Here is a 12,759-nt window from a genome sequence, read left to right as displayed (position 1 = left end):
GTCTTGGGTGGCCCCACAGGGCATGGCTTAGTTTCATTGAGTTAGTCAAGACTGTGGTCCTGTGATCAGATGGGCTAGTTTCTGTGATTGTGGTTTCAGTCTGTCTGCCCTCTGATGCCCTCTCGCAACACCTACCGTCTTACTTGCGCTTCTCTTACCTCAGACGTGGGTTATCGCTTCACGGCTGCTCCAGCAAAGCGCAGCCGCTGCTCCTTACCTTGGACGAGGGGTGTCTTCTCACGGCCTCCCTTCCTGACCTTGAACGTGGAGTAGCACTAGTTTAAATATAGTTAGTGTATATGAGGATTTCCCTGGTGGCTCAGATGGTAACGAATCTGCCTGCAATGCAGGAGACCTGTGTTCGATCCCTGGGTGGGGAAGATCCCATGGGGAAGGGAATGGCTACCCATTCGAGTATTCTTGCCTGGAGGATTCCATGGACAGAGGAGCCTGGCAGTCTACAGTCCACAGGGTCCAAGGAGTCGGACACCACTGAGTGACTGACACACACTGAGAGTGTATGTTAGTATCTCAGACAGTACTGTTGATGAATTTTACTTTGTTTTACATTTTTGCCTCACGTAAGAATGGCATTTTTAAATGTCTTAGAAAATTGGTAAACTATAGGTTTATACTAATGGCAGAAAATTAGATTGGATGTGGCTAGGTTAAAAATATAAAACTTGTCTCTTTAAACTTGTATGTCTCTTGGCATACTTTAGGCCATGAGGATACTATGAAGTAAGTAAGTAACTACTTATTGCAAACTGTCTCCTTGGGACATATTTATACTTCAAACAATATTAAGTGATTTATTTCATGTCATGAGCACAAGGTCTGACTAGTAGTCAGAACCAGTTGGGCTTACTTTTCTGTATGTGTCCATCTTTTTCCATTCGTGGTCTCCTCCATCTTGTTTTGCTTAGATTACATGAATAGTACCTTAATCGGTATCATGTTACAGTTTTCACCCAAAGCCTTGTCTCTTTCTTCTCCTGTGGGTATAGACTTGGATACAAAATGTTTCAAATGTTGTACTGGCTTTATCCTCCAGTTGGAGTTGCTGTCCCTCTCTGGGACAGTGTATATTTTCTGACTATTCTTTGTAGGTTTCTCTTATCGCCTGGCTGTGTTACCTGTCATTCCATGGACATGTGGAAGGGAGCCAGATAACACCATAAGACGGAATATTTCAATATTCTAGAAATGTCAACCAGAGCTTCTCAATATTAGTGACCTCCAGTTCCAAAGACTATTCTGGCAAATTTTTGGCAATGGAGGTTTCCCGAGGCAGGAGTAAAATAAACTATCTAAAACTCGTAAGAAGAGAGAAAAGTCATTCTTTCTTCTCTCTGTTTTAGAACCAGAACTGATCTCCAGCTGTGAAACAAGATACAGGCTTAATGGTATTTGAGGCCAGTGCCCACTCAGGCATGCTGCACCAGCTAAATGTTTTAAATATGACCTCTCTTTAGAAAATAGATCATAGTGATGTTTTAAATGCTAAAGTAAATGGTAAACTTGTTTAATGTTAATAAGGAAAATTAATAGTAATTTTGAATTTTTTGTGATGGATAGCATACTTTTTCTTTTTACTTCTTGGAGCAGGACATAATACCTGAAAATTTGCCAGCACCAACAGACAAATATAAAGTAAAACATCAGCAATACAAAACTGAAATGAAAGGGGGATACAAACAACACAGTCAGAGAAATGCAGAAAAGGCAAAGTCAAGTATCACACATCAACAGACTCCAAGAAACAAGACAGATGACAAGGTAATGTACGAGGCTTTACAAAACCGTAATGGAATTTAAAGAAAACAGTATATGTATGATAGAAGCATCTTTCTGCCTGATGTATCCTGTTGTTAGTCATAATAAAGTGTAATAGCTAACACTTACTTCTGTGTACCAAGGACTCTCTTTAACTATTTTACTTACATTAACTAGTTTATTCTTCACAACAACTTCAATGGGTTATTATCACCATTTTCAGATGGGAAAAATTTAGTCATATGACCTAATCGTCTTTTCTCTGTAGTTTTTCACTTGCCTTGGGTTGGAAGTAAGGCAGTGTTACACATCTGTTTCTGACGAAGCTGTCTTGAACTCCATTGTTCTCACTTGAAAGACTAAACTTTGAAGTTGAAAAGTGGTTTCAGACTAAAGTGACCCTCTTTTATTTTAAACCTGTCATCACCCCATGGTCGTCTTCTAGCTGAGTTTGGGGGATAGTTTTAACATCATGAAGTGCTGAAGCTGTTATATTTTAATTTAACCTTAAATAGATATAAACTCACCATTCATGAATATAAGAGCAAATTAAGCATAATAAATTCAGTGATGTTTCACAAGCATATAGAAAAGATGAACCTTAAATTTTAGAAAGGTTTGAAAACATAGTTTATGATACTACTGATCATAAAGAAAGAGCACTTAGATACAATTCTTCATTCAGTTAACTTTTAATAAGAATAATGTGTTTTCAGGGAAGTTTGACAGTTGTATTTACTTAGCATTTACTGTTGAGTAAAAAGATTAAGTTGTAAAATCTTTCTAAAATTCAAGTTTGACCTTTCTGGTTTGCTTGTGAAAAGCCATTAAATTTATTACGTTTACTTTGCTCTTGTATTCATGGATGGTGAGTTTATACCTAAATAAGTTGTAAGTAGATGTGGCATATCAGCTTTATTTTTTCTAATCCATGTAGGGACTATCTGGAACTCACTAAAACCCATGGCATTTAGCTAAAAAAGTAACAAAAGTTATGGGATTATTTGGTCATTTTTATTTTAAAACTAATTTTCCACATTCAAACAGATGTACATAAATATAGTATTCTAGTGTCTGTAATAGCAGATAGGATAATTTCATAACTGTTTAGCACCTGGGTGTGTAGTATCTGTAGGATCTACCATGTGATATTTAGATCATTGTAATAATCTTGGGAAAATGGAATGAAAGTTTCTATAAGTGCATGCTTTCCTTTTCATAGCAAAACAATTCAAATAGTTTTAAAGTAAAACCTTGATACCCTTGAACACAAGTTCAAATGAGGATGCTTTTTTACTTTTGGTTTAAGAGAAGATAAATATTGTTTGCAAATCTTCCCATATGAATGAGTAAGGGTTTTATAAATAGCAGCCAACATTTGCATATTTTCTTTTGGAGAATATCTTGTTTTACTTTTTTTAACCTACATATTAGAAGTTTAATATGTTTTTGGTAGTCTTACAAAAAAATCCCTGGTTTCCGTATATGCTATATATAATAATCTTGTACTTATGGAGTTTGAGCAACTTATCTGGTGTCATTTTAAAAGTACACTTTTATTAGAACCAAAACTAATGTATAAATTTGCAGTTACTAAATCCTATTATAATTACATGAATTACCACTGGGATAGTAATCTCTAGAAACAAAAAGATCCCTGATATCTGAAACATAGCCCCTTTATAAAGCAGGGAGTCACAGGCAAATTGATTCTCTTTGCTGATAAAGAAAAGCTAAAGTTAGATGTATTCAGAATCCAAGACAATAACTAGAGGCTATAGCTACTGACTAAATAGGCTGATACATCAATCAATTGATAATATCAAACAGTAAAATAGTTCCACTCTGCTTGATTCTAAAGGCAAATTTCCTGTCTTGAGCTTTCCTTCCATTTAGTATAAAAGGTGATGAATCTCACTGTCAAATTGTTTTATCAAGTAAAATGTAAATTTATCTATATTTGTGTGGGTGGGTATATGTATTTTTTTTTCATTTATTTTTATTAGTTGGAGACTAATTACTTTACATTATTGTAGTGGGTTTTGTCATACATTGACAGGAATCAGCCATGGAGTTACATGTATTCCCCATCCCGATCCCCCCTCCCACCTTCCTCTCTGCCCGATCCCTCTGGGTCTTCCCAGTGCACCAGGCCCAAGCATTTGTCTCATGCATTTTTCAAGTAATGAAATACTTTTAAATTAAACACTGAAAATCAAACTTCAATTTTATAGGAAATAATATTAATTACCAAATTAATATTAGTTAATTGTACTTATGTTCAGTTCTGTTAAGTTCAGTTCAGTCACTCAGTTGTGTCCAACTCTTTGCGACACCAAGAACCGCAGCACGGCAGGCCTCCCTGTCCATCACCAACTCCCAGAGTCTACCCAAACTCATGTCCATTGAGTCAGTGATGCCATCCAACCATCTCATCCTCTGTCGTCCCCTTCTGCTCCTGCCCTCAATCGTTCCCAGCATCAGGGTCTTTTCAAATAAGTCAGCTCTTTGCATCAGGTCGCCAAAGGATTGGAGTTTCAGCTTCAACATCAGTCCTTCCAATGAACACCCAGGACTGATCTCCTCTAGGATGGACTGGTTGGATCTTCTTGCAGTCCAAGGGACTCTCAAGAGTCTTCTCCAACACCACAGTTCAAAAACATCAATTCTTCTGCACTCAGCTTTCTTTATAGTCCAACTCTCATGTCCATACATGACCACTGGAAAAACCATAGCCTTGACGAGACGGACCTTTGTTGACAAAGTAATGTTTCTGCTTTTTAGTATGCTGTCTAGGTTGGTCATAACTTTCCTTCCAGAAGTTAGCATCTTTTAATTTCATGGCTGCAGTCACAATCTGCAGTGATTTAGGAGCCCCCCCAAATAAAGTCAGCCACTGTTTCCCTATCTATATCCCATGAAGTGATGGGACTGGATGCCACGATTTATTTTCTGAATGTTGAGCTTTAAGCCAACTTTTTCACTCTTCTCTTTTACTTTCATCAAGAGGCTCTTTAGTTCTTCTTCACTGTTTGCCATAAGAGTGGTGTCATCTGCATATCTGAGGTTATAGATATTTCTCCTGGCAATCCTGATTCCAGCTTGTGCTTCATCCAGCCCAGCATTTCTCAAGATGTACTCTGCATATAAGTTAAATAAGCCAGGTGACAATATACAGCCTTGACATACTCCTTTTCCTATTTGGAACCAGCCTGTTGTTCCATGTCCAGTTCTAACTGTTGCTTCCTGACCTGCATACAGGTTTCTCAAGAGGCAGGTCAGGTGGTCTGGTATTTCTGTCTCTTGAAGAATTTCCCACAGTTTATTGTGATCCACACAGTCAAAGACTTTGGCATAGTCAATAAAGCAGAAATAGATGTTTTTCTGAAACTCTCTTGCTTTTTCAATGATCCAGTGGATTTTGGCAATTTGACCTCTGATTCCTCTGCCTTTTCTAAAATGAGCTTGAACATCTGGAAGTTCATGGTTCATGAACTGCTGAAGCCTGGCTTGGAGAATTTTGAGCATTACTTTACTAGCGTGTGATCATTCCAAATATAACTTTTTTCACGTACTCTATACAAAGACAAAAAACCTACTAACTCATTCATTGTTTATTCTTTCAAAAATAGTTATCTAATGTTTCATGATATGCAAGGTACCTTTCCAGGCACTGGTGATAAGTCAGTGACTAGAACAGACAAATATTCCTTCTCTTGCAGGAAAAAAAAAAAGAATAAATGAATGAATGAATCAGTTGGGTAGCCATTCCCTTCTGCAGAGGCTCTTCCTGACCCAGAGATGGAACCCGAATTTCCTGCATTGCAGGCAGATTCTTTATCTTCTGAGCCACCAGGAAGTCCTCTAATATGACAGATGATGATAAATGCTATGAGTAGAAGGAAACTTGGAAAGCCAAGGTTGGGGTTGTAGATTGTATGGGATCATCAGAGAAGATCTTTACCTTCAGGTAGCATTTTAGGGCACATCCAAAAAGGGTAAGAGGCAAGCCAGTTAGAAGAAACTCTCCGTGTCATGAAGTAGGAGTGGGCATGGAGTATTTAAGAAATATTAAGAGCAGTGTGATGAGGGAGAAGAGCAAGGGAGAGGTGGCAGGAGATTTTTTCAGTGAGTTAAAGGGTAGAAGAAGCTGGGAGGCAGATCAGAGAGGTCTTGTAGACCACTTCAGGACTTTGCCTTCTATTCCATTTTGTTGAGAACGGGTTTTGCTGCGGAGGCTATCCCAATAATCCAGGCAAGAGATAAGGATGCCTGCTTGGACCCAGGTGGTTGCAGCAGATTTGGATAAGAAGTGGTCACAACGAGAAGTTTGATTCTAGACAGTTTCTGAAGGTAAGGCTCAGAATATTTGGTGATGGATTGGTTTTAGGCTTGAGAGAAAGGAAAGATGAAATATGGCTCTAAGGCTTTTTGAGCTGAGCAGTTCAAAGGGTGTATTTTTCATTAACTGGAGTGGGGGATATCACAGTGAAGTCTGATTTGGGGAGGTTAAATCTGGGATGCCAAGTGGAAAAGCCACTGTTTCCCTTGGGTAAAAGACTGAAAACAAGTTGAAATAAAATAAGATGTCTTTGAAAGTTTCCTCCAACCTATATGTAATGCAGAACCTGGCTTATACTGAAACATGTCTATTAATTTAATCTTTCTTAAATTTACTTTATATAATGTTAAACATCTTTCTGGTGACTGTCAAATCACTATTTAGGAAAAACAGATATTAGTGGGTAAATAAATAAAATTATGAAGTATCCTCATAAATTTATTTCCCAATAGTACACACTTAAGATTTATTATTCATTTACTGGATACATACACAGTGCTCACTACATGTGGACCTGCATTGCAGGTCCAGGGATCTTGCAATGAAAAAGACAGACAAGGTTCCTGCCCTTATGGAACTTACAACAGGAGAGGCAGGCAACAAATCATAAGCAAATGTGTAATAAAGTTTCATGTAGCAATCAAAGGTCATGGAGACAGCGAACATTGTGAAGATGAAATGTGACCTTTCAAGGAAAATCTAAAGTAAGAACAAGCCCTGGGGAGATATACAAGTAATCTATTACATTTTTGATAAGTTGCCATCCTATTGGAGCATTATGTTTTGTTACGCTCATATAAACACATCTAATATTCAGAGAAAAATTTAGCATTTATTTCGTTAGAATCCTTATTAAAAGTTCAGAAATAGCAGACGCAAAACCAATGAATCACCAAAGCAGTCATTAGTAAAAGTTTTGTGTACACACCGAAAGGTCAGTTCGTGAGCTGGAAGTACTCAAACTGAACATGGAAAGAGACCCAGGGAGCTATTGTTGTAAGGCAGTTTACACAGTGAGGAGGCGGTGCCTGTTTATGCTCCACGGTGATTGGTTATCATCCAAGAATTTTCTTAAATGATAAGGGATTAGTTAGTGGTTACTTCACATCAGTTTGGGGGAACAGTTTAAGTTTCACTTACGATTTCTAGACACATAAGCAGGAAGTAACCCTGGTCAAGTTTGTCTCACTTGTCTTGTAAAATAAGCTAAATTAAGCTTTGCTTGTATGACTAAACTGGTATTGTCTCCTAAGGAAATTTTGAAGGCTGGTTTCTGTTTGTGTTTGATTTTAACAGTCGCAAAGGATACGTATATTAGTATCACTTTACTTGCGAACTTAGCTTTGTAAAGGAATGATATGCCCATACTTATTAACTTTACAAAGACTCAACTGGACAACTATAGTTATAATAGTTGCTATTTTTTATGTAATGCTTATTATATGTCAGGTACTTCTGAAATGTGTTGGTCAGGTATCACCTCATTTAATCATTTACAAAACAGTTACTAATATTAATTGCCATTTTATTTATGAGTAAACCAAGGCACAGAGATGTCATGTAGCTAGAAAGTGGGAGAGCTGGATTCAATAGATGGTCTGATTATCAGAGCCTATAGTCTTAATCTGATGTATCCAGTCATTGTTTTAGTCTTTATGTTGTTAAAAACAAATATTCTAAGCATGCATATGAGGGTTCACTTATTGCTTCACATCTAGTGTGTACAAGGTGCAGAAACCATCACAGATGATCTGACAACTCTGGACAGGAAAGCCCTCCTACAGCGGGGTTATGCAGACAACCCTCACATCCTCCAACGGAGTACAGGAAAATCTGATGCTGTAAGTTATTGGTACTTGTACTGATTTGATAAACTGTTAAGATAATTTGCCCTCTGAAATTTTATAGCCTTAAATTTGAATAAATGATTCCAACAGTTGAAGTTGGACTGAGGTGAATAGTCAATATGCCAGGTTCAGTCCTCACTCTTACCATGGATTGACGTTTGGTATGTTTACTGCGGAAACGTCATCTTGATTCCTTGGAAGTTTGTCAAAATTTAGTTTACACTGTTTTGAATGTTAACTGACCACGATGACAATGGGCTAATCTTGTATCACTCCTTTCCCCACAAAGACGCAGCTGGATAATGCTATTGTTTTGAAAATCATAAGCTAATAAAACTGAAGGTCAGGGGTAAAGTAATTTTTCTTTAGGAAAAGGGAAACAAAGCTCTAGGCTCAATATTAACTTTAAATTATATATTTTACAAAAACAATGAGATTTCTTAATGAGTATTACTTAGACTGGTTACTGTACAAATAGATAATTATAGCATTTCTATAGTGTCCGGGCATATGCAGACCAAGCTGCTTGGAGTTGGAGGCCACTGGCTCCCTAGACACTCCCAGGTGATTAATACCTCAGGTACACCTGTAATTGATTGATGGGCTATCAGTGTGTGTTGGCTTAAAATTGAGAAAATTCTGCTTTAGATGGCCTAAATAATAATAAAGCAATGTGGATTTAGCTACATACATTATCATTGAGTGGATATTCAAAATAAATTTTATTTGGATAGCAATCATCCTGAATTAATGCATTCTGAACTGACAGCAAGATGTAATCAATCTCTGGGCCAGGTGGACTGATTTTCTGCAGATGTCCCAAGTTGGTAATTTGTTTGTTTATTAAAAATCACATGTATATTATTTTATATACCTATTATTATATAGATGTTTATACCTAATAGAACAAGGAGTATTACTAGGATTGTAAAAAAAATTTTTAAATGTTCCCTGTAGGGCAAAGTTGTGTCCCAAATAAGGCTTATTTTGGTATATTTCTAAAGTATACTCTTTTGGGGCTTAGCTGGTGGTTCAGATGGTACAGAATCTACCTGCAATGCAGGAGTCTCTGGTTTGATCCTTGGGCTGGGAAGATCCCCTAAAAAGATAATGGCAACCCACTCCAATATTCTTGCCTGGAGAATTGCATGGATGGAGGAGACTGGCAGTCTATACAGTTCATGGTGTCACAGAGTTAGACATGACTGAGCAACTTTCATTTTTCACTAAAGTTATACTTGAATGGATGTTATCAAATACCTAAGGCCTTTTGGCTACTGCTCTTAGTATAATCCAGAGCCATCTAGGTGTTTGTGGATTTCTTTTCCCATTCAATTACTTTCTTAGTGGCATTATATCTAAATTCATCATCAAGCACATTTTACTCTATTGTGGTACACCCCTGTATCACTATTTTAAAGCAGATGTTTTACATGAGTAAATCTTGAATGCATCTGAAATTAGTACCAATTTACTTTTTAAATGTAGGTGGAAACTTTTCAACTTAGTTTTTAACTAAATGAACAGCAGAAGCAGTGAACCTATGGTTTTTATATCCATCTCTTCCACTTTGTCATTTTTCAGTTGCATTTGTGTGATTTCTGCTTCTAATCTGCCTTCTGTTTATACAGCTCTCTAAATCAATGTGCCTGAGGGTGGTTCTAACCTTTTCTCAAAAGTATAAGCCACCATAAATGTCAACACCCACGGTGCATGTTCTTCATGGACTCTACACTCATCAATGTCACCTCTCTCACTTGCTTCTGGGTTTTACGTCCATTGTCTGACTGATATGGAAATCACTGATGATTTCTACCAAAATTTAACGGTATTCAGTTCAGTTCAGTTCAGTCGCTCAGTCGTGTCCGACTCTTTGTGACCCCATGAATCGCAGCATGCCGGGCCTCCCTGTCCATCACCAACTCCTGGAGTTTATCCAAACTCATGTCCATCGAGTCAGTGATGCCATCCAGCCATCTCATCCTCTGTCATCCCCTTCTCCTCCTGCCCCCAATCCCTCCCAGCATCAGGGTCTTTTCCAATGAGTCAACTCTTCGCATGAGGTGGCCAAAGTACTGGAGTTTCAGCTTCAGCATCAATCTTTCCAATGAACACCCAGGACTGATCTCCTTTAGGATGGACTGGTTGAATCTTCTTGCAGTCCAAGGGACTCTCAAGAGTCTTCTCCAACACCACAGTTCAAAAGCATCAGTTTTTCATCACTCAGCTTTCTTCACAGTCCAACTCTCACATCCATACATGACCACTGGAAAAACCATAGCCTTGACTAGAGGGACCTTTGTTGGCAAAATAATGTCTCTGCTTCTTAATATGCTGTCTAGATTGGTCATAACTTTCCTTCCATGGAGTAAGCATCTTTTAATTTCATGGCTGAAATCACCATCTGCAGTGATTTTGGAGTGCCCAAAAATAAAGTCTGACACTGTTTCCACTGTTTCCCCATCTATTTCCTATGAAGTGATGCATGACCTTTGTTTTCTGAATGTTGAGCTTTAAGCCAACTTTTTCACTCTCCTCTTTCACTTTCATCAGGAGGCTTTCTATTTTAGCAAATAAATGTATTTTTAGATTAAATAATTGGACTTTAAATTTATTAATGATGATATGAATGTGCTTATTCTCTCAGTCATGTCCAACTCTTTGCAACCCCATAGACTGTAGCCTGCCAGACTCCTCTGTCATGGGATTTCTCAGGCAAGAATACTGGAGCAGGTTGCCATTTCCTTCTCCCGGGGATCTTCCTGACCCAGGGATGAAACCCGCATCTCCTGTGTCAACTGTGTTGCAGGCAGATTCTTTCCCTGCTGAGCCTCTGGGGAAGCCATTGGGGAATGATGATATAGTAATCTCTCTTTAAGAAAGAAATTGGAAATGTTTAATTTATGTTTTAGGACTTTTGTGTTAACAATAGTGTTGTTCTGCTTTATGGACAATGGCGTTTTCTTTATTTTCTCTTCTCAGGAATTTGTGGCTGCAGAGAAGAAGAAACAGATGGTTGCAGAGCAAGTGATGATAGACCACTTATCCAGGTAAGCGTTCATAGCGATCCATTCAGAAAGCATTCATTACATTTCCTTTGTATACATGACATCTGCATTGGAATGGTCAACTCAGAGGTTTCCATACTTGCTCTGTTTACTGCATTTGTAGGGTTTCAGTCATTATTTTTTCCACCAGACTCCTTTTCCAACAGAAATACTTAACAGTTCTATTTACTAGGTATTTTTTGTCTAAATAGCTTAGTAAGTATTTTCTTCCTAATAACTTATTGGTCATCTGAAAAAATAATACAAATTGAAGAAAATGTTTTACTTCTTTAATAAATAGGCAGTTACTCACTAATGGGACATATGCACTTCTTGGATGACAAATAAACTCTCAAATCTTAGAATTGTATAGAATGCTGCCATTCTCACTTTCTAGTCCATGTAGCACCTTCTTTTTATCACAGCAACTGTAGAAAAGCCTTTTTGCAAAGATATGCTATCATTCATTGACGGAGTGTCATGTGGTATTTTGCTGAAGCTGTGAATTGCTTGGAGCTAGTAGATTTTGTGGCATGCCACAATTATGAACTATCACTATTTCCCTCAAAACCTGAAAATATCCAGCGGTGTTCCTTTGCCTTCCCTGTGACACCCGAGTGTGACCCAGTGCACAGTTTGGGAACTGTGGGATTGTCAGGAGTTTTAAAGCATAATGTAAAATTTCACAACTCTTAGAAAACTAGATAAAGTTTCAATACCTGCTGTGCTAAATTGCATGAATATGTAAGTAATGCAGGATTTCAGAAGAGGCTGGAATAGTCTAGGAAGCCTTCACAGCAGAGGTAAGACTCAAGGTTAGCTTTGAAAAAGATAACTACTTAGTTGGTTGGCAGAGAGAAAGAATGATAGTCTATATGCATGTTTCTTAGTTAATTTTTTGACACAGTTTTGCTTACAATCTTCAGTATTTCTTTTATCACCTCATGAACCGACTTTACATTTTCACTCCCAAAATGCCACTGCAGTGTCTCTTCCTAAGATTACTAGTGACATCCATACTGCTGGTTAATGGCAATTTCCTAATTCTCAGTTACTGACCCCATCAGCGCCATCTACTGGGCTGAGAACTTTCTTGTCTTTGAAGCACTCTTTTCCCTCCTTTGGCTTCTGGCATACCGCACGTGGCTGGTTTATTCTCCTACTTTCCAATCCTCAGCCTCCTCTCTTAGTTCCTCTTCACCTCTCCTATCTTTATACACAGGCATACACACACAAGGACTTCTACTTCTTGGACTTCTCCTTTCACATTCTAGGTGATTTGATCCAGTATCGGGTCTTCAGTAACCATCTATATGCTGATGCTGTGCTAATCGAAATCCCAAAGTAACATTGGAAGATGTTACTTTGGTTTCTGAAAGTTGTTCTCTTTCCTTCCCTCATTATGAAATCCTCTTTCGTTTTCTTCCATGGCAACAATATTCTTCAAGTTCAGTCCATCAGTTCAGTGGCTCAGTCATGTCCAACTCTGCAACCCCATGGACTGCAGCACCGCCAGACTTCCCTGTCCATCACCAACTCCCAGAGCTTACCCAAACTCATGTCCATCGAGTCAGTGATGCCATCCAACATTCTCATCCTCTGTTGTCCCCTTCTTCTCCTGCCTTTGATCTTTACCAGCATCAGGGTCTTTTCTAAGCAGACAGTTCTTCATATCAGGGGGCCAAAATATCGGAGTTTCAGCTTCAGCATCAGTCCTTCCAGTAAATATTAAGAACTGTTTTCCTTT

At 38.2% G+C, this 12,759-nt stretch overlaps 1 protein-coding gene across 1 annotated transcript in view; it reads left to right on the top strand.

Moving 5' to 3' along the window:
- Positions 1–12,759, top strand: part of CAPS2 (calcyphosine 2) — a 49,313-nt gene that overhangs the window by 13,208 nt on the left and 23,346 nt on the right. The window contains exons 6-8 of the mRNA XM_043878173.1: positions 1,609–1,779; positions 7,837–7,959; positions 10,948–11,015. Of these exons, the coding sequence (XP_043734108.1) occupies positions 1,609–1,779; positions 7,837–7,959; positions 10,948–11,015 (362 nt within the window). The remainder of the gene's footprint in view (positions 1–1,608; positions 1,780–7,836; positions 7,960–10,947; positions 11,016–12,759) is intronic.

The sequence above is a fragment of the Cervus elaphus genome, chromosome 3, assembly GCF_910594005.1.
Source record: "Cervus elaphus chromosome 3, mCerEla1.1, whole genome shotgun sequence".
In the NCBI taxonomy this organism is placed as follows: Eukaryota; Metazoa; Chordata; class Mammalia; order Artiodactyla; family Cervidae; genus Cervus; species Cervus elaphus.
This window is presented reverse-complemented; position numbering and strand designations above follow the sequence as displayed.